The 22,486-nt window shown below is 37.0% G+C and overlaps 2 protein-coding genes across 2 annotated transcripts in view; one reads left to right on the top strand and one right to left on the bottom strand.

The window, feature by feature from the left end:
* Nucleotides 1-6,261, bottom strand: part of MUC6 (mucin 6, oligomeric mucus/gel-forming) — a 79,161-nt gene extending 72,900 nt beyond the window's left edge. The window contains exon 1 of the mRNA XM_031553375.2: nucleotides 6,252-6,261. Coding sequence (XP_031409235.2) covers nucleotides 6,252-6,261 — 10 coding nt within the window. The remainder of the gene's footprint in view (nucleotides 1-6,251) is intronic.
* A 512-nt stretch (nucleotides 6,262-6,773) lies between these two features.
* MUC2 (mucin 2, oligomeric mucus/gel-forming) overlaps nucleotides 6,774-22,486 on the top strand; it is a 110,463-nt gene continuing 94,750 nt past the window's right edge. Inside the window, exons 1-17 of the mRNA XM_085223834.1 lie at nucleotides 6,774-6,858; nucleotides 8,357-8,621; nucleotides 11,326-11,440; nucleotides 12,139-12,229; nucleotides 12,636-12,745; nucleotides 12,986-13,202; nucleotides 13,604-13,729; nucleotides 14,233-14,350; nucleotides 14,674-14,812; nucleotides 15,485-15,595; nucleotides 16,660-16,729; nucleotides 18,403-18,537; nucleotides 19,066-19,230; nucleotides 19,847-19,941; nucleotides 20,552-20,678; nucleotides 21,318-21,573; nucleotides 22,418-22,470. Coding sequence (XP_085079960.1) covers nucleotides 6,789-6,858; nucleotides 8,357-8,621; nucleotides 11,326-11,440; nucleotides 12,139-12,229; nucleotides 12,636-12,745; nucleotides 12,986-13,202; nucleotides 13,604-13,729; nucleotides 14,233-14,350; nucleotides 14,674-14,812; nucleotides 15,485-15,595; nucleotides 16,660-16,729; nucleotides 18,403-18,537; nucleotides 19,066-19,230; nucleotides 19,847-19,941; nucleotides 20,552-20,678; nucleotides 21,318-21,573; nucleotides 22,418-22,470 — 2,263 coding nt within the window. The 5' untranslated portion in view covers nucleotides 6,774-6,788. The remainder of the gene's footprint in view (nucleotides 6,859-8,356; nucleotides 8,622-11,325; nucleotides 11,441-12,138; nucleotides 12,230-12,635; nucleotides 12,746-12,985; nucleotides 13,203-13,603; nucleotides 13,730-14,232; nucleotides 14,351-14,673; nucleotides 14,813-15,484; nucleotides 15,596-16,659; nucleotides 16,730-18,402; nucleotides 18,538-19,065; nucleotides 19,231-19,846; nucleotides 19,942-20,551; nucleotides 20,679-21,317; nucleotides 21,574-22,417; nucleotides 22,471-22,486) is intronic.

The following is a 22,486-nucleotide window of genomic DNA, read 5'->3' as shown; positions in this document are numbered from 1 at the left end:
TCTGGGAAACGGTTCGGGCTTCAATTTCTTGATTTCTTGAAATTAAAATCATATTTTTCATTCCTTATGTTTTTACCCAGGCCTTCTGGCCTTTCCAAAATTTGCATGTAGGTACTCCTAATAGATGTGATACATCACTGGATGGTGCGGAATTTCAGTCTTGCTGCCACCTTTTTATAGTGCAGATGATTGACTTCTGAGAATTATCATTTAAAAAAAAATAACTAAAAAGAAGAAGCATTAAGGAATGCACAAAAGTATTTATTTTGTTTCCTTTCTCTTTTTGATTTTTAGTTTTTTATCTGATTCAAATTTTGCAAATGCAAGGAAAATAAATACAAAAAGTAGAAGATATTATGGAAGTGTTTGAAGGAAAATATTTTTTAGTCCATCCAACCTTTCATTCCTTTGTTGTGAGAAAGGTTGCAACTCTCAGCGTTCTTCAGTGTATACCTGCATATTCACCATGTTTCCATGATACAGTGCTCTCTATTTACAGTATTGCCTTTCTGATGATTCAAAAGTTAATAATAAAATAACTTTGTTAAATAAAAAATGTGCGTGGCAGCTGGAAGACTTGAATATGAATCAGATGCGTTCTTGCATTTGACGTAGTTTTTTTTCCTGACACGCAACATTAGGCACAATAAATTATGTAACTGCTTGTTTACATAACTGAAGTTGTTGAAGTTTACCCTAACTGTGGCAAGTGTAGTATGTGGTGGTGGGAGGAGTAAGACTAAATATTCTTAGCTGAAATATTCATGCAGGTGAAGTCAAGTTTCCTCAGTGACAGTCCTCTGAAACCATCACCAGAGTTGTACTGTGGCTCAAAATACTGCTTACCTAAGCTGTTTAATATGAAATTTTAAATTGATGAAATTCAATGAAGTCTGTAGAAGTGTTGATTGCATTCCATTGGGTAAGCTGTTCATTTAGAATTTAGGAAAATGGGAAGGGTTTACTCTATCAACCAAGTAATTAGGCAGGACATTTTGTGAAGTATGAGAACATACCATAATTAGTAGGCACTCAAGCTATTTTTTGGAAGGTCGTTCAAAAATTCAAGTTTTGAAAGGTAAAAAAATAATTCATAGTGAATGTTGTCTTTTAAGCTCTATCCATATACCACTGCAAAAAGAAGGGGAAAAGCAAAGGGTTTTGCTCTCTGGTTTTAATTGTGGCAGTAAGCTGAGATAGATTCCCCATTATACCTGAAAATGGAAAGTAAAAGCAAATTTACTTCAGTTTCACTATCAAATGTCATCAGGAATTTTGAGACAAGGAGAGAGATAATAGAAACCATTAGTGGAGGACAGTTGAAGCAAGCAAGTTCACTTTGTTTCTTTTTCAAATTCTTAACATTGGACTCCATCCAGAGAATGCAGGTTAGGTGCACGTGCTTTGCACAGGACGTTTCCCAGCTTCTTTATGAGCTGTGTTTCCTGTGGAAAAAAAGTGTTTCTTAAGAGGATGGTGGAAGAAAAATGCATATTTTGCCAGCAATTTTCTTTCCAGTGTTTCCTAGACAGAGAATAAAGAGTTAGGAAAATCCCACTCCACTGAGGTAAAATTTGCAGGTGAAGAAGGAATGAGGAATGAAATCTGTTTTATGCCCTTTCTGTTTCATCCCTTCATGTCACTTGCCTGCAGTAAGTCCCACAGAAGCTCGAGTTAATGAGAACCGTACTAATCCTTTTATAAATGCTCATTTTCCATGTGTACTGCAATAGAAACTGTCTGGCTGAGTCTTTTCCCAGACAAACCTATTTCTAGAAAGGAAGTGTTAACAGGGAAGTTTACTAGTTGAGATGATTACTTACAACATCTGTTCCTAATCCCAATAATTGTGTCTCATGTTTATCTCAATTTGTACTTAGTTGGAAGAGAATGAAAAGTTTTGCAATCTTGGTCTCTAAAATAGGGGATGATTTGCTGACTAAAAGAAGGAAGCTTTACAAGTGGAAAATGGATCTGATTTCTATGCAAAACCATTAAAGGAAGGGCGTGTTAAAAAATTATACTCCAGCTAGCACTGGTAGATATTTTACACAAGTGTATTTGTCTGAATATAAAGGAATGGCAAGAACTTGAAGACTTGCTTAAGCTCCCAGTGAAGGTAGTGCTGAGATTACTCCAATCAGACATCAGATATGTTAGGATAAAATTAAAATTATTAATTGTGTGATATGATATCCCAGAAGGAGGACGAGGTCAGATAATCAGAATTATGTGGGTTTTAGTAACATCTTTGTTATTCTTTTGACATAGGAATCAGACTGTTAGTTGCATATGTGGGCCTTCTGTGTATTAGAATTGTTTGTGAAAACAGCAGCCAGTGATGTACCCATCAAAATGTCTGAGAGAGCAGTAAGTTGATTACAGGCACATTTTTTCGTGACTTGTTTTTAATTTTCTAGGAAGGTACAAAATATAAACTTGTGAATTTCAGTTATTTTATATCAGTTATATCTCCTTATAAAGACATGTTCATTTTGTATTGATAATTTGAGGTTAGTCTATCTGAAAATGTATTAAATGTATAAAAATGAAATGCATCTCTAGTACTTCTGCTTCATCACTTTAAGATTCTTTCACCTCTGTTCAGCATTCTGTTTTCTTTTCATAAAGGTGTACTGCAGACATTTCTTTACTCATGATCTGCCTGTATTTTGCCAGAGCTGTTTTAGGATGGCTGCCAGGGAGTTTTGGCTTGACATACATGGAGTGTAGTTTATGTTATGCAGTTGAATAGGCATGTGGAAGGCTTTGTGTGATCAGGTGAAATGCTGACAGGATGCAGAATGAAATCCTGGAGCTCTTTCTGCAGAGCAACGTAACTGATGTAAAACTTCTTGACTTGACTGCCTTGTTGACTTGTGATGAGCAGCAAGTCAGGAATACAAAAGAAAAGACAACAATTTTAATGACCATAATTGTAATGAATAGAACACCAGCAATATGTTCTGGCTGCTGAGAAGGGCGATGGTATTCTGGGCTGCATCAGGCAAATTATCACTAGAAATTCAGAAGGTGATCCGTTCCCCTCTCCTTGGCACACGGGGTGTTGTTGCCTTGTTCTGTTCCCCTATTATAAGAGACATGTGGACATACTGGACAGAATTCAGTGCAGGGCTGCCAAGACAGTGAGCACCTCTCCTGTGAAGAGAGGCTGAGAAAGCTGGGGGTGTTTAGTTTGGAGGAGGTTCAGGGGGATCTCACTAATGTCCATAAACACCTGGAAGAAGGATGCAAAGAGAATGGAGTCAGGCTCTGCTCAGTGGTGCCATTACCAGAACAAGAGGCAGTGGGCACAAACTAGCACTCCTCTGACCATCAGGAAGCAATTCTGTGCTGTGCGGGTACTGGGGTGCTGTCACAGGATGCCCAGAGGCTGTGCATTGTCCTCCTTGGAGAACATGAACCCATCTGGATGTAGTTCTGGACACCCTCCTCTGGGTGTCTGTGACTGAGCAGGAGTTGGACCAGATGGACCAACCCTGCCAACCTCTGATCCTTTGATTTCTGAGGGATTTGTACAGTGGTCATTCTGGCATTGTGGTGACAAGACTGAAATGAGACTTCCTCTTGGTGCGTTAACAGATACGAGAAGGCATAAAATTCATGAAAAGAGATTTGTTCTTCCTAGAACAAAAAGTATACTGCAAAATAAATTTCAGCTCTAATTAATATAAGCATTAAGTCAGCTAATGGAATGATTAGAAATGCTGTCACAAAAGTTTAAGTGACTCTTGATGCATTCATGCAACCATTGCTCAAAAGCCAGGTTTTATTTTTCATCCGTCCTTCTGCATCCACTGATGTAACAAACACAATTGCTGTGCAGTATTCAGTGTTTTTAATAAACTTTGACTTTTGATGTTGGTTTAGCAGCAGAGAATCCCCATAAACTTTATGCAAAGATGCTAACATTAAAGCAGAGTTATCTTTGTTCGAAAACGGTTTGATTATTTTAGATTGTCAGGCAATTTACAGTGAAATATGGATGTGTATCCATTAACTGTAAGATTATTCTGGATAAAAATACGTAGAGCCACAAGCTGTAAGGTTGAGCATGACACAAAGCAAGCTATGATTGTGTACCTCAACTACTGATTGTTTCTGACAGGTATATAAAGCAGCTGTTAGGCAGGAGCATTACCCTTCTGTCAATAAGGAAACAAAAGTTACAGTTCAGGATGCTTTCCAGTGCTAGCGAGAGTTTGAATACTTATGAATAGTGAAGATAAAGAGCTATGCTCACTTCCAGATAATCACAGCTGTGCTGACCTGAGTATGTTTCTGTAAGAATGGGCAGTGTTCAAAAACATGCTTAATTCTCTTATTCTCCAAGTTGGGGTGTCATAGTGAGCTAAGCTTCCTATATATCAGAAGGAGTGTCAGTGAGAATTTATTCATGCTGGAAAGACCTCAGAAGGGAAGTGTTGCTGTTCTATCTGTATAGCCCAAGATAGGATCATGCTCAGGCTGGAGCTGGGATAGACAAAACCAGGCACTAATACCTAGTACTGGTTGGCTAAGAGTAGCTCTTCAAGGGGTTAAAATTATCCATAACAGCCACAAAAAAGGGGCATTTTGAATTGTGCTTAGGAATAAAACACGAGCATATTGAATAGAGGGATGGTATGTCTTTAGGGTAAAGATGATTACTTTTCACAATCCTAGGAAATAAATGAGGTTTGTTTCAAATGAGGAAGTTTTTTGGTGAAGAAACCTGAAAAGGAAATAGGAAGTTTTCAGTTTGTACTTATGAGTATATCCAATTGAATAGAAAAAGGGTCAGATCTGCTGGATCAGTGGAACAACTGCTGTTAAAATTTCTAACGACTGTGTATGAATTCAGTCATAGAGACCTATTTTTTGGGGACAGTAGTAATTCTGGACAGGACTTTATCTGGAAAAAACATAGGAAGGAAAAGAAAAATTGGGAATAAAACTTTCAGATATCTCATAAGAATTTTTACAAAACGTTTCTGAACAGAGAGTTTTGGCGGTGTAAAAGAAAGAAAATCTTTAGCTGGGATGCCTGTGATATGTCACAAGAATTAAGACCTGAAAAAAGTAACCATCAAGGGGAGGTCTCTGTTACTTCTTTTTTCTCTGAATTCTAAATGGCAGTGACTCTATTTATTTTTATTTTCCATGAAGGAAAATTAATTATATATTTTACTAGTGATAGACTCTCACAGGAGAGAAGGGCAAATACTAAAATGCAGTTAGGACCGTCAAGTGAAAGATACCCAATGTGTGGGCAAATCTGCATCCTCAAATAGGAGAAGTAGAAAGCCCAAGAGCTTTTGAGATGTATTGAAAGAAAACAGGAAGATGTTAGGGGTGAGTCTAGGCTGTCTGTGGTAAAAATAGCAAAGAAAAAGAAATCAAACTATGCTTTCATGACAAAAGAGTGTTTATACTTGACTAGAGAGCCAAAAGGGCTAAGTGAAGAGTTTCCTTGTGTTCTACAAAGTATAGAAGTTCTGTTTACTTGTAATTTGAGCTATGTAAATAAGGAATGATCAGAACAATTAGGAGGATTAGAGATATCATGATACTGCAGTGAGAAACTTTGGGTGAGAAAATAGAGCCTGGCCTGAGAGTTGTACGATGTAAGCTGTTAGTGCTATAAAGAAACGGTATTAATAAAGATCTGTTGAAATAATTATACTGTACCTCAAGGAGCCTTCTGAAAAGAGTTGCAGAAGCATCTCCTCTAAGGAATTTTTCAGAGCAAAATGCAGTGCATATGAAATATATTTCTGAACTGGTACCTGGTTTTGTTTTCTGCTTTCTTCTGCGTTTTTCTCTGTTTAAAGCAAAGCTGAGCCTGTAGCTTTTTTGTCTGTGATCAAATGTGGAACAGTAGGCTGGAAACTTACATTCATGTAGAAGGTAAGCAAGAATGAATTGTCTGAAAATAAGCCTGAATTCTTATTTGGCGTGAACAGCAATGTTTTCCAATTTTTCCATTTTTTGCAGTGAGGGAAATGGGGAGTGTTTGGTTTTCCTATAGCTTAGCATATTGTGAGAACCTCTACAACACTTGTTGATGTTTTCTTCTGTTGCATCTCAACAGCGTTTGGTAGAACATCTCATGTTCTGTGAATTCCTCGAACTTTTCTTGACACCTCAGCACAATTTCATTTTGGACACAATATTGGCTTTATATTGTATTAAGAACTCCCTACATCTTTATAAATGGAGTCCAACAATTGTCTGCAAAATAATGTTACCATGCACCATCTCGTAACTTTTATTTACAACAGTTACTGTTGTCTACAAGGAACTTTACTGGAGCCATTCAATACTTACAGAAATTATTCAGTGTGATGGTGAAAGATGAAAGTCCTCTGTCTTTGAAGCCATGATTTAGCGTATCTCATTCTAAACTTCATTCAAGGGATTTCCTTTTTCAGTCACACCAGAATTCAGTTTGTCATAGGAATTGATGAAGGGTAAGCTTGGCATAAGCGTTAGAAGGATTTAAAAACATAGCATCCTGTAGGAGAAAGAAATAAAGCAATAAAACATTGCGCGATCATTGAATCAATATTATACCATTTCCTCTATATTAAATTTTTTCATTTATTCTGAAAAATACCTATCTGTTTACTTCTTATCTTCTGTAAATAGCACACCTACTTTTTTTTACCCCTCCTCTTTCCTCCTCCCTTTGTATCTCCTCCCCTGAGATAGAATCAATTGCATCAGTGGATATTATATAAAGAAATGCTTTCAGTGGTATTCGCAGTTCACCCACCTTAGCCGCCATGGGGCTAAGAGCTGCCAGCCTTCTTGTGCTCTGGCTGGCTCTTTCCAATGCGAGTGAAATAAGAAAAGGTAAGCTCTAGAAATAGTATGATGATGGATCATCTCCTGGAAATGAGGGAGGGGAGAATTAAAATATCACTGCAGAGGTAGAAAGAGGAAATACATTTAAATATTACAATGGAGTTTTAAGATCTCTTGATTTTCTTTAACTTTCAAATACCAAGGCTGCATGGCTTAGCCAACACAGATAGATACTACTCTCTTTGGAGTGATTGGCATCTAAAGCACTAATTTTTGTTTGAAGTACCTGAAAAATATTTTCGCTGTTACTTTTCTTTCCATATATTGAGAGCTTCCTAGGTATTGCAACCGCTGGACAGTAGGAAATTATAGAATTTGTTTGGTTAATTGTTACAGCAGTGAAGAAAGCAGGTGATTATGTGTTACCTGGTTATTTTGGAACAATGTAAATGCTTTCTTCTGAAGTCAATGTACTAACATTAGACAAAGCTCATTTTGTCGTTCAGGACATGAATAATTCTTTGCTATAAGCTCTAATTTATTCTGTATGTTATCAACTTAGAAGTACTGAAATGGAACTCTCAAACTAGGAACTATTTTTATAGGAATAGGTTATGAATTTTGTGCAGTGGTTGGGCTTGGGATATTGATCTTTGTTTGCTGTGTCTTGAATTTAATGATAGAAGAATTGGATTGCATTGATCCTACTTGTGACCTCTGGGAGAATTGGTAGCCTTCCTTCTGGAGAGAGAAGCATGTAAGCTTTGGTAGTGCCAGCGAGGCTGGATACATTTGTTATTGCTAACCATCAAAGTGCAATAACTTTGACATCCTCATGATAGTTCTGTTTTCTCAAATTAAACATTGCAAGAAAGCCCAGTGGAGATGAGTAGTAAGTGTGCTTGTTACCTTGGCAAGCTTCCCAAGTATGCTCTGCTTTTATTCTCAGCCCTAATATGCAGCATCCTGATATTTGCCATGGCTGAGGAGGGAATGAATTTCAGAGCATAAGCTTTTTTGTTCTCTACTACCCCAATTATTCTCTGCCCTATCTCCTACAGAGGCATGTGATAATAGAAATCCTTTTTGCCCTCCAGAAGAGTTGTGGAACCTTCTTGGACTCACAGTGCTGTGTCCTTTCAAGTGCATGTTGCATCAGAGAAGAAAAGAACTCTTAGGAATATTTAACATTGCTAAACTATTACTGCGATTCATAATAAATTCATATGTTGGCAAAGCAAACCAATGCACCAACTTGTTAGTGGCCAGACAGTAAATATACCAATCTCATGCAGGCAAGTTTCTTCTTCTCAAGTGAGGACTACAAGGTATACTCAAGTCCCACCAGTGTTTGTTAACATCTTGTTTTCCTTTAGATACTCGCATTTCTTCTGTTAGTATGCAGATACTCAATGAAACTTGAGATCTGTGGAGTCACCATGGGTGTAATTGCAAATGTCTTCTCCTGCATACTGCAATACTTAACTCTTCTTGACTAGCTCATTTATTTCACTTTCCTGACTGTTTCTTTTTCATAACTTAACAGGAAGGACAAGAAATCATGGCCACTATGTCTGCAGCACCTGGGGGAACAACCATTTCAAAACATTTGATGGAGATATCTATCAATTTCCTGGCATGTGCGAGTATAACTTTGTTTCTGACTGCCAAGACTCTTACAGAGAGTTCTCTGTCCACATTCAGCGTGCTCTGAACAGCAATAATCACCCTGAGATCCAATATATCCTGATAACAATCACGGATTTCACCGTGTACCTCAAGCCCAAACTGGCTGTTGTGGATGGGCGGATGTAAGTACATTTAGTGTAAAGGTGCTGGGAAGATAGAAACAGGATTGATTCTTTACACATCTGTCTATATACCATATAGGATAGTGGCTAAAAGTGTTTCTACTAATAAATAAAAAAACATTAGAAATCCAGCATAAAAACAGCTTTAGGAAAGAGCTTTACTGTTAATAGTCATTTCTACATGGGCATAAGGGATGATTTAAATGCAAGACAGAAAAAACCTTTAGTGAATTTTCGTTTTCTAATTGTGCAGGAAACAAAATGCAGCTCGTAAGCCAGATCTTTCACTGTTGTGAAATGATGTAACTTCATTCGTTTTATGGTATCGCCTTGTGTTTATGTTAGCAGATGGCCTGTCTAGCAAATCCTCAGAAGTAAAACTGTGTTTCTATCCAATCTTCTCTTCCTGGAAGTAGACGTATTTTTTTCTGATATTCATAAGAATTTCCTTAAAGTCCAGTAACCATTCTTCTTGCAATTATGGCAGAGAGAGTGTACGTCAAAAAAGGGATTTGTATGTGGCAATAATATGTATCGTGAAAAAACTTTTCCAGTAATATGGTCACACAAGGAATTAGCCTGACATCATTATTCATTTCAACTTGTGTCTTAACCTAACCTTTCAGAGTGTATATATATATGTAGACTGAAAGAAGTGAAGCAACTCATAGGTTAAGACATAGTTCTGCAGGATGAATGTGAAAGAAAGTGGATGTTAGTATATCTTAAGATAATTAAAAGGAAAAAAATCTATTTTCAGTGTAGGATCGGATTTTGTCTTGACGTTAGCTTTTGATCTGAAGTGTGAAATACACTGCAATGAAAAACTGCTCAAAATTAGATGATAACAATCAGTTTTCCAGGAATCATACCAGAACACATAACAAAATGACATGAAATTATAGAGAATGCATTCTTGTCCCAGATTAAAAAAGCCCCTCATCATGTACTCAGATCATAAAAAGAGCTCCATGAAAAATGTTTAGAAATCCTTTCTTGGATCAGACCTCTTTTTATCTTAGGTATTATTCATAAAACAATAGATCCCTTGTGAACAGAGGCTTGTAGAACAGGTTTTTACTGCATGCAGGATTTAATTTTTATAGAACTTAATTTTCAAATTACTCTTTAAATGGTGTATGATCCATTGCTATATAAAAATAGTATTTCACACCACTGAAGTGAAATCTGTAAAGCAGATAAATATATGAATTTGGCTTTTGGTACCTGATGCACTGGAATGTCCTGGTATTAGAATAAAGAGAGATATCTCATTCTGCAATATCTGAGGTGAAAAGTTGTGCAGTGTTCTATAATCCCTCTCTAAAACCACAATCTATTAAGGCCTCATTGTGAAGGATGGACAGTGCAGCCAACAGTAGAAATAATAGCTTCTGAGTTCCTGCCTAGTATTTATATGCCTAAATAATTTGGCCATGTGAAAAATGCCTGAGATAAATAGTTGGAAGTATCCCAGTTATATGTAATAAGGAGTTAAATTCTCCCACTCACAATACTAGTTACATAGAGATGTGCACAGATACATGAATCCTGGTAGACAATAATTGTACTGGCAAATGGGTAGAAAATGTACTGGTTACTTTGTCTGGATTCCAGTGTACACTATTTTTGCTTGAACAGACTGCAGCCCTTTAGATTTTATAGGTTAAGGCTGCTTGCTACAATGCCTTTATTGCTGAATGAATTTCAGTGGTGTGACTTGTGACATAGTGTACTGTAGAACAGATATAGAAGTATAGGAGAGATGTCTCATGAGTTGATTCTTTATCAAACAAAAGCATCTATACTTAGCCTTCTGCAATATATCTTTTGTCATGTTACTGCCTTACTGTCACTGTTAATAAGCTTGGTCCTGCCAACTGAGAACAACTGGCTAACTACTGAAACAAACTACTGAATTCCTCTTAACCTGCATCCTTCTGTTCACATTTTTCTACCACTTTTGTTAGCCTGTGCTTTTTGAATTCTCTCTTGAAGAGGAAGATCTTTTTAAAGGAACATTCATTCTCTCTGGAATGATTACCAGAGTTTTTAATGTAGAAAACTTTGATTTAGGCTGTTATTCCTTTGGTAAGGAGTCTTGGCTGGTCCAGTATTAAATGGGGAGGTTGGTAGCCCTGCATGTGGCAGGGGGGTTGGAGATTCATGATCCTTGAGGTCCCTTCCAACCCTGGCCATTCTGTGATTCTGTGATAGGATTAATGAGCATTTGAATATCCTCTATTAATGCCAAAATGATGATGGATTTTGCTTTAATTAAGTTAAAGAGATCTGACTTTTTTTTTTTTTTTCTTAAAAGAGTCTGTGCTCTGAAGGAGCCTTTTACCTCTAATGCTGTTTTATGATTTAAGACAGTAAGTTATCTTGTCGAAGATCAGAGAAAGAGGATTGTGTGTTTCACTAAAACAATACATCCTGTGCAGATAGGGTCAGAATGGAATAATTTAGTTGGAAGGGACCCACAGACATAGTTTAGTCTAACAGCCTGACTACTTCAGGGGTAATCAAAAGTTAAAGTATATTATTAAGGGTGTTGTCCTCATGCCTCTTGAACAGTGACTGGCATAAGACCTATAATTGAGATAGAGACTGATTTCTCCATTCATTAGGGTGTTTGGCATATAATAGATGTTCATGTTACTCTTTATATTTCTGTACTAATGCAGTCTGATTTTCTTGCTAGTGTCAAGACACCTTACTACAGCTCTGGTTTGCTCATTGAGAGCAATGACGTTTATACCAAGGTTTATGCCAAACTAGGTCTAATCCTCATATGGAATCAGGAAGATGCACTGATGGTATGTAAAATCCATTTATTTTTAATTAGCATTTCCTGGGTTTCACAGACCACTGTAGGCTGAATAGAAGTATAATTTCATGGACTGAACCGAGCTAGACTGTTAGACTTACTCATCCAGCTGGTACTTACAGTATATAATTTTGAAAAGGTAAAATTCCTGTCTCTGGAATGTGACAGAGTTAGTAATATGGTGTGCAGATTATCTTACAACTCAAAAGAAAGGGAGAAGCAGATTTCTGAAAAATAGCTAATGCTTTTGCTGTAACACCTTCACAATCTGATCTTTTCTTCGTGTGTTTTTTAGAAGACTGCCATCATCTGCTTGCCTAATTTTCAGCGTGGCTTAAATTTTATCCCAGCAGTTAAGAAAAAAGGGGAAAAAAAAGTACTGAAATTTACAGAATGTTTTACTTTTCATCTTTATCAGCATGGTGTTTATAGTCATTATTAAAATAAAGAACATTTTGGCCCATCTATTTTTATTTTTTTTTTTAATTTTTTTGCATCCGATTATTTGTTTCTTAACTGTTACAAACGAATTTGCAGTGAAGAAACAACAGCTTCTGGGAGTGTTTTGAATTTGCAGTCTGTTCTGTCATTTAACAACTTCCCTTTCAATTAAACATATTTTGGAAGGTCTTCATGCTCCAGAACAAAATTCTTTTTTTTTTTTTTTTTTTTCTTTCCATTATCTAGGTGGAGCTGGACAGCAAATTTGGTAACCAGACATGTGGTCTTTGTGGGGATTACAATGGAGTTCCAATCTACAATGAGTTTATTAGTGGAGGTGAGTCATATATGTCATGTATGTATATACTGTATGCTTTGTGACAAATACCACAAAATATAGGCTCATAAGCATTGTGTATAGGAGCATCACAAGAGGGCACATTTTACCTCAGATATTGCTGTGTTTGTCCCAGAGTGAACCAGTGCTGCTTTCTCGATCTAAGATTCTGTCATTCCAGGTGCATCATCTTCTCATCTCTGCTGGCCTTCTTTTCTTGTTATGATGTTTAAATAGTTAAGTACACTTAAAATAGACATAGTTCAGAACAGAGATGCGCATCTGACAGACAGAGATGGTATCATAGTAACTGCTTTCCTTCATTGGTAGAATCTCAGGAATCAGATGGTCCTTATTGCTGATGTTTTGTTCTTAGTAAGACCTCCTGTTAATTTTTTTCTCACAGTTGCAAGCTACAATTCAATTACGTATGGGAATTTACAGAAGATCAGCAAACCCAATGATGAATGTGAAGATCCTGATGAAACTCAAGCTCTCCCAAGCTGTAATGAGCATGTGAGTATGCCTAACTTCAAGTGAACTTCACTTTCCTGGTCACATTGACACATCCTTGCCCTGCGAGATGTTAGTTTGTGAAGAGATGGGAAGACTTTATCCATTCCAGGGCAAATGGTTTATTCTTCATTTCTTGTATAAATCTCTTCAGGAGATCACAATTTTAATTACCAGAAAAGGAAGCGTGTAGAAGCTCAGGTGCCTACAAGTCTCTTAAATACTTTTACCCTTCCTTCCCAGCGTGATGAATGTGAGAAGTTGCTGACCTCCTCTGCATTTGCTGATTGTCACTCACGCCTTAATCTGGAAATGTACATCCAAGCCTGCATGCAGGACAAATGTTCATGTAAAGGAAATGAGGACTCCTTCTGCCTCTGCAGCACCATCTCTGAGTATTCTCGCCAGTGTTCACATGCAGGTGGCCGGCCGGGTGAATGGAGGACAGAGAACTTTTGCTGTAAGCAGCTATATACATTTTACAAAGAAATATTTCCTGGGTGTAGCACTGTGAAACAATTAAATAAATTATTCGTTTACCAAGTTACAGGCATATGCCATGAATTACATACCAGTAGTGCAATACACAACGTACTGTGTTCTTTCTGTTTTCTTCTGTTACCTTTGTTATTAAGAAATCTTTTTCAGCTAGTAGAAATTATGTTCCTATTAAAAAGCTTGAGATCTGATGCTGTAGGTAAGACAATTCATAAACAAAAGGAAAAACAACAACAACAAACAAACAAACAGGGAAAACAATTCAGGAACAGTAAAATATTAAGAATATTTTGCAAAATTGAGCCTGGCTTGGGGCACCACTTGTGTGAAGTGAGTGGGTCATTTCACATTCATTTTTTTCAGACAAGACATGTCCTGGCAACATGGTCTATAGAGAAAGCAGCTCACCCTGCATGGATACTTGCTCACACTTGGAAGTCAGCAGCCTTTGTGAGGAACATTACATGGATGGCTGTTTCTGCCCTGAAGGCAAGTGTATTTCTAGTTCTTGTATGTATATATGTCTGCATTGTTTTTACTTGTCTTTAAATGAAAAAGAAAACAACAAAACAAGAACAAAACCAGGAGCACTAGCAAAGGTGGTCATAATTAAAATATTAGATGAAGTCAAATTTTATCTAAAAAAATTACTACTGCTACTAATTATTTTGAGTGAAATTCTAAGACTTATTGTCAATCTTAGAAAAAAAAATACAGTGGTAGCCTTCATAGTATGCCATGAAAATTTTTGAAATTTTTAGTATATGGTTTTTCATTTGTGTATAATTAGGCAAATGAGTCGACTTAGAATGTCAAAGCTGGCTTAAAGTATTTTCCATGTGTCTTATGTTAAGATGCTTTTCTTCTGTTTTGGTAACCTCAGCCTCTGTTTTCTGTGTCAGACTGAGCGTGTCCCCAGTCTTAGTGTTTCTCTTCTGTGGAAACTGATGATTTCAGAAGCAGCTGTAATAGTTTGCTATTTTGCTTTACAGGAACTGTGTATGATGATATCACTGAAAATGGCTGTGTACCTGTTAGCCAGTGCTACTGCAGACTCCATGGAAAGGGGTATTCACCTGGAGAAACCATTAGCAATGAGTGTGAGGAATGGTAAGGATCATCACAGTCATTCACCTTTCTTCATCTGTATATGGGTCTGTCCTTTTCGATCTTTCACTTAGTTGTAGATGACTTCCTGTAAACATTCTGAACTTATGTTTAATTTTACATGTCTATATAGGCTTTCTGAAAGATTTTCTTATATCTATGCCATGTGATGAGAGAGATCTTTAGGAAGTGGTAAAATTTTTAATTTTTAAAACTTAAAACACTTGGGTATAGCTTGCTATTTGCTGGCTGTACAGATGCTTTCTGTGCTCTCAGTTCCTATAACATATACATATATTTCTGGATTATTTATTGTTTGTTTATAGCACCTGTGATTCAGGCAGATGGACATGCAAAGATCTACCCTGTCCAGGCACATGTTCGGTGGAAGGAGGTTCCCATATTACGACCTTTGATGGGAAGAAATACACCTTCCATGGAGACTGTTACTATGTGTTGGCCAAGGTACTGTGTACTCTAGAGCTTTTCTCTTACACATTAAATGCGTCTGTGCACTCATATGTACTAGGTGTGAATCGTTGCTTTATTCCACTTTCATGGAATGAGGGAAGCAGAAATGTTAAAAGCCTCACTGGAAAATTCAGGATGGGCTGTTATTGCCCCATGGGAGGACTTGGGCACTTACTGCGATGGATGTCTTACTTAGTCACTTAGCAGTCTACATATACTGTCATTTCACAGTGGACTCTTTCATATATATCAAGAAGCATGTTGACTGCGTGGAAGGATAGGCAGCAAAAATTCTGTAATTCTCAGGATTAGAAAGTCTCAGTCAGGTCTGTTATAGCTATTTCTGTGTCTTTGTGTCAAAGTAAGCTAGGGAGAAGAGTTTGACAGCTATTTCATTCATTTGTCCCTAAAATATCTGATGTGTGTTTTCCAAAGATTTTGTTGAGGTAGAAATTGTACCATTCCTTTTCTTTTTTTCTTTTTTTTTTTTTTTGGAGAGAGAGAGAGTGTTCATCTTATGAAACTAGTGCTAAAACTGAGGTTTTAATAGCTAAGTTCTATAGCAATTGCTGTTGTAACCTGTGACTTCAGTCTTAATTTTGGAAATTGTCTTGCATGAGAGATTTTTGATTGGACTAATGGACATTTATTTCCCTGTGATTGTAGAGTGCTGTGAATAATACTCATGCCCTCCTGGCAGAGCTGGCTCCTTGTGGCTCCACAGATGGACAGACCTGTTTGAAGACTGTTGTGCTGTTAGTAGATGACAAAAAAAATGTAAGTGTTGTTTGAATTCTGCTGAGTGTTTTGAAAATTAGCATACATCCCAAACTGTTCCAGAATCATCCGAAGAGGGTGGATAACAGAGCTCAGAAAGGTTGATAAAAAAACTAAAGCTTCTACCTCAAGAATTCAGAATAGGCCTCAGCTGAGCAAATGCTGAAATTCAAATAAGCTAACATTTTTCCCTTTCTCTGCTCTCTGCCATGTCTCACCATTTTCCAGGCTGGTGAGAAAAAAGAGTGCCATCCTTCCACCCCTTGTGGTATTTTACTTTTCTTCAGATTGATTTCGTAGATCTGAGTCTTTTTCAGAAGACATCCAAACGTTGCATGTTTGTACAATGCAACCTTCTTGAATATTTGTATTTAATTCACTAATAATATAAATGAAAGTGATGGGAAATCTTTAGTGCTGTTCTGCATTTCTGATTCATATTTATGTAAAGTCGTCTTATTTACTTAAGTATTATGTTTGGTTATAGGAATACCTATACTACATTTATACATAATTTTACATATGTAAACATGATTTTTCTCCCATGTTTTGGCTCTTCTATGCCCTTGCCAGCAAAATTAAAAAAATCAAACCAAATCAGAAAAGCATTTTTTTGTTCCTGTGTGTACAAACTAGCATTTTATGAGGGAGCTTAACAAGCTGCTTTTTACTACAACAGAATCATACTAAACCATTATATTTACCATTACCATTGCTTTTATAGGAAACCAGAACTATCTATATATCCTGAAGTCCCAATATTTTCTTCTACTTGTATAACCAAAGTGTTTAATAAATGACAATTCATTTTATTACTTACTATATATTGTTGTAGACGGATGTATTCAAACACTAAATAAGAAGACTAAGCCTTACTTCTGTCATACATGCTGACTGCCACATCCAGTTTTAAAAAACTTCCTTTCCCAGATTTTAAGTTTTAGCCACAGTCTAAATGTGCAAAATGTTTTCTCTTCACTCTCCGCTCTTAAAAAGTTATTTTTCTATCAGTTTTTTTCCTCTCAATATCTGGAACCTCATCAGTCCTGTTTCCTTCCGTACAGGTGGTGGTTTTCAGATCAGATGGCAGTGTGTCACTGAATGAGATGACAGTGAATGTACCTCATGTGTCAGGTAAGGACCACAGCCTTATATTTTGTCACGAAGCTGATACTCCAGAGGAGGTTGTATTTTTTCAGAGCCAAAAGTTGGAGACAGGCATATGGAATTTGTTCAGATGTTGAAACAATAATTAAGTGTATTTTGAATGATTTTGAGGTAAACGTGGCCTGATAGCTTCCACTGACAATTCCACGGACAGATTGATGTATGCATGTGATGACTGGAAAAAAATCCCTTCACTTGTTTTGATTCAGCTTGAATATATTTTGGCATGTAACTTGGGAAAGAGAAATTTTCATGGCTTAAACTTAAATTGAGTAAGTCAGTTTCCCTAAAAAGAGGGATATTTAGAATTTTCTGAGTATGTGATGTGGGCATATTCTGGCTCTCAGTGTTATTACGGCTCAAGCTCCCACTTCCTCTTCACATCTTTTTTGTCCATGGGCAGAAAGCCTGGCAGAAGGTAAGTGCTATATTGACCTAAGCAGGGAAGATAGATGTACTATGTGGAACCCTCTTATCTTCCCTTCTAGCTTGGGATGCCTGTATCTTTTTATATAATCAGTAGACACAGGCACTTTCAGAATATGACTCATATGGCCTGTACAGTCAATGAATATACAGATGGTATAGCGTACAATCAATGAACATACAGATGGTATGGTATATCCAGGAGCTTGGCTGATGTAATTGTTATATTGGAGTAAGAAAAGAAAGACGCTCACTCTATCCTGGGCTCACAAAATAAACTCCAGTGGAGCAGATCTCCAGAGAGATCCTTCCCTACTGGCAGTCAGCTCTTAAATGGGTCTAGGAGAGGTGCAGCCAGACTCCACCCTTTCCTGCAGCATAGATGAATTGCCTTCACCTGTGCTCCCATGGCTGACTCATTGCTTGCCTCAGGTGATTAATCAGAGGTTCAGGCCGTGATTCAGCAGCCCCATACATGGCCTAATTCACAAGCCTAAGTTCTGGTGGGATGTAATTATCAAACAGCAACTGTGAGGTCCTGCAGCAATTTCTGAAAGCAGTGTAGAGCTTTTACATTCTATCACTCCTTTCTAGATACGCTCATGCTGCACATTGACACAGAGTGTATTCATGGAAGGGCAGTCATGAGTGCTTGTGTAAAAGCAATTACAACATCTTAGCTGCAAGTTCAGAGAAATTAAACTGTTCTAGGTAATAAAACAGACCATCTAATAAGTAGGGCATATAATAATAGATTTGCTATAGGAAATTATCAATAATTAGGAAACCCAATTTCTCTACTGTACTGATTTTAAATGTCAGTTCTAGCTATTGTTCTATTATGACTGGTTTATGCTATGCTATTCATATAAAATATAAGAAAATCCACAGTGTCCTGTAGTTTTTGATTACCTTATAACCAACTGAGGCACATTTGCATTTGATATAACATCTGCTCGTTCCCTTTCTCAGAGATGTTTATTCTGAGTGACAGTCTGTCATTGCAACTTGTTCTGAGGCAGTGATATTAATTTATAGACCATCATCCTTTTTCCATATGAAAGCAATCCTTCATTTAGCAATATAAAAAAGGCAGTGTGTAATCTAAATCATTTGATTTTTTTTGTAATCTTTAGGCTAAGAAGTTAATAAAAATTGTTTCTTTCAGCAATCTATGTGCGTGTTCACAACACAGTTCTTATTTTGTTTTTCAGCTAGCTTCTCAGTTTTTAAGCCATCTTCTTACTACCTCATTGTACATACTTCTTTTGGGCTTCAACTGCAGATTCAGTTGTCTCCAGTCATGCAGCTGTTTGTGACAATGGATCAGTCAGTCCAGGACCTTCAAGGCAAGTGTCCACTGAAATAGGAAGCAAAGCCATGCATTTCCCCAGCTGTCGAGTCATATATTCTATACATGGGTGGTAATTCATAGACTTACATAATGGTTTGAGTTTGAAAGGACCTTGAAGTTCATCTAGTTTCACCCTCTTTCAATGGCAGGAACACCTTCCCCTAGATAACATTGTCCGCAACCCCAGCTAGCGTGGCCTTGACCACTTCTAGGCATGGGAAACTCAGAACTTTTCTGAGCGACCTACTTCGGTGCCTCGCCACTCTTATGGTGAAGAATTGCTTCCTAATATCAGATTATGGGGATGATCTCCTGAGGCAAAGATACCATCATGAAGGCTATTCATCTTCAAGATTTTAGGTTTCAAACAGGTCTCCTAAACCTTCAGTACTTACAGTAAGCATCAGTGTTGAGGATGAAGAATCAGTTATATTAGCTTCTATCTCCAGCATTTATAATGACCTGTCTCTTTCCCTTGCTGAATGAGAATGAGTAATAGGGAAAATGTTTACTTTTTCAATAGGTCTCTGTGGAAATTTTAATGGAATGGAAGGTGATGACTTTAAAACAACCAGTGGGTTGGTAGAAGCTACAGGATCTGCCTTTGCTAACACATGGAAAGCTCAGTCCACCTGTGCAGACCAAGTAGAAAAGCTAGAAGATCCCTGCAGTCTCAGCATTGAAAGTGGTGAGCATACTAATAAGACAAATGAGCTGCTGTATATTACTGCAACTGGCATAGAAGAGTTGCACTATGGCATTGATGTACTTTAGAGGACTGTCAAACTAATAATTAAATTATTGAAGTATGTATGCATACCAGCACTGATTTCACATCAAATTGAAGTGAAACTTTAAGTTGTGATTCAAATGGAATCCAGAGTTAGAAGATAGGAAAGCAAGGTCATTATTATTTTTTCTTTTTACCTGGAAAGGCAGGTTGTACATCTGTACATTTGTAGTATTATTTCTTCTTATGTTTAACTTGGCAATGGTGGTCCACAAATGAAAAGAGCTGTCACAGATCTACTTGTAGCAGTCAGATACAATTTTTGATTTTATGATTGTATCAAATGCTAGATATCTGAATCATAGAGTGGAAGTACATGCACAGTGACTGCATGTAGTTTCTCCACTCCCCGGAGTTCACAGCTCTCTCATCTGTATTGTTACATTGCAATTATTTGATGTAACAATATATTGATGTAGCAATATAACTAGACATGGCACAAGGAAGATGAGTGAATGTAATTAATATAATTATGTAATACATTATTTTTTTTTTCCTTTTTTTTTTTTTGCAGCAAATTATGCTGAGCATTGGTGTTCTTTGCTGAAAAACTCAGAGGGCCCATTTGCAAGATGTCACTCAGTCATTGATCCTGCAGAATACTATAAGGTATTGAAGTACTCTTCTTAGTACTGCTTTGTTTCAGATGGGTGATGGAGACATTTATCATTGCTCAAATATTTGAGGCATTACTGAATAGTGTGACCATAAAAACTGGCAAAGTTTTTGCAGCTTTTAGTCAAGCAGGATAGTGTACGTGGAAAGAAGATTCAACAGATATAGATATACACAGAAGTGTAAGTGATGTTTACCTGAGCAAAAAAGAAGAGATTCCTGTCTTTGCAATGTTCTTAGTACCCAATCTGAGATCAAGTTTTTTGAAAATCTTCATAGATCTGATTGACAGTTTGCCATTATAATTTTTAATTTTTGTGGATCTCTGCCTTTCTAAGTTCTAACTGAGAAAGAGTGATATCAAAATCCTTTATGGAAAGTGGTGTTAGGAGGAGGCTATTTCATAAAGATTCAAGAGGCCTGGCTTTTTAATCTGAATGAAATGAAGCAACGCTTTCAGTCTCTGGTCTTTATCCATTCCTTCCATAGTTCTCTGATCACAGGAATCAATAAAAACAACAGTGGAGAAAGAGCACAGGATATTTTATAGCAACCAAGTTGGAACAGCCAGTTATTCTTTTTAACCCTTTTATTCCTTTTTCAGAGATGTAAATATGACACCTGTCTCTGCAAGGACAGTGAGGAGTGCTTGTGTGCTGCCCTGTCCTCTTATTCAAGAGCTTGTGCTTTCAAAGGGATCGTACTGGGTGGCTGGAGACAAAGTGTCTGCTGTAAGTAATGAAACTGTGATCCCTATGAAATTAATTAGCCACCAGAAATGAACAGGATTTCTCTGCATTTGGTTCTTTGTGATCTTGATGTTAAGGGATCTGGAGTATCTTAGAAATATCCACTGGAATTAAAATAGGAAGTGCTTGCAATGTTTACTAATTCATGGTATGTTCCTTAGCTTTTATTTGTTTGTGATACATATTTTTTAGTAAACTTAGCAGTATTTTTCACTTTCACCTTCTTTCCCTACTTTAAATAATGCTATTTCGATCTTTGATTAAATGACTCCATCCACAGGAATGGATTGTAGCTTTTAAATTTTTTTTGCATATCATTGTCTTTGCTTTTCAATAGTATTGGTGGGAATAGGAGCTTGTCTTAGTGTGCTCTGTTTCTGGTTGTCAATATGTGAAGTAAATGAGTATGAAATTAGCAACTGTTGGTAGCGATTAAAAAGAAATCTTCAAGTGATAAACTAAATCAGAGTAGTACCACTTATGACTTATGGTAATTTGTACTTCAGTAAAATCAGAAGGAGTACTTTTACCATTACATGCTGCACAGACAAAGAAGGCAAAATAGAAACATCAAGGTTTCCTTGCACTTCTTTTATATGAGTTTGCTTTTTTCCCCTCCAGCTGATGAAGTGTCTGCTTGCCCAGGAAATCAAGTCTTCCTCTACAATCTTACAATGTGCCAGCAAACCTGTCGTTCCATTGCTGATGGTGAAAAGTACTGCTTGCAAGACTTTGCTCCTGTGGATGGCTGTGGCTGCCCAGATAATACATACTTGGATAATCAGGATACGTGTGTGCCCATCTCCAAATGCCCATGCTATTACAAGGGGTCGTATCTGGAACCTGGGGATTACGTTACAAAGGATGGAGAGCGTTGGTATGTATTATTGCATCTTCCTGTTTGTTGGGATAAAACCCCTTTTAAAATTGCTTTTTTAAGTGTAAGCCATTTGGCTATTAATTATGCTTTAACGAACACTTGTAACATGATTCACACTATCTTCATGTCGAGCAAAATATCTTCCTGTTGCAATGTAGTTTATTAATGATTGAGAAGTACAGCTTTGTTTTGAGTTTTTATTACTGGCTTTCACAAGTAAATGTGAACCTGAAGTGGTACTGTCAATAGATCTTTCTTGAGCAAAAGGAAAAAGGAAGATGAAAGGTTAGCTTTTGTTTTATTATTTGCCTTTCTGTCAGAGACCAATTACTTGTCTTCCACTGGAGGAAGGTCCCCTTAATAGGTATTTACTGTATCATTTGAGAGCAGCTTTCACGAGCCTAGAATTTTGAATCTTGATGAATCCTCTGACAACTGTTTACTGAATGAATCATAAGTGCAAAATGTGAAATACTTCCTTCTCTCCCAAAGAGGGTAAGAAAAGATATGAGCCAACAGATATGCAGTGTATGAATTGAACAGGCATGAAAATTTATTGCATTATCCAAATTAAAGCTTTGGTTTAAATTATTATCTGTTTACTGAGTCATGATTCATCTTCGTGATTAATAGAATAGCATTCATTCCTTAAAACACCACCTTTATGCATTATGATTAAAATCTCTCCACACCTTTTCTACTAGTGAGAATTCATGAGTGCACTTCAGTAGAGTTCACCTTGAAATACCATCAGTTTTGCAGGATGTCTAATCCTTAGGCAAATTGACAACACTGAGCTTACATGGTTTTGAATTTCTGTCTTACTTCACTTCTTTCCTAGTGTTTGCCGAAATGCGAAGGTCCAGTGTACTTCAGTGACAATGAGAATGAAAAGTAAGTGACATTCTGT

Source organism: Meleagris gallopavo, chromosome 5 (genome assembly GCF_905368555.1).
Source record: "Meleagris gallopavo chromosome 5, MGAL_WU_HG_1.1, whole genome shotgun sequence".
Classification (NCBI taxonomy): domain Eukaryota; kingdom Metazoa; phylum Chordata; class Aves; order Galliformes; family Phasianidae; genus Meleagris; species Meleagris gallopavo.
The sequence above is the reverse complement of the archived record's forward strand: the minus strand, read 5'-3'. Positions and strand labels throughout refer to the sequence as shown.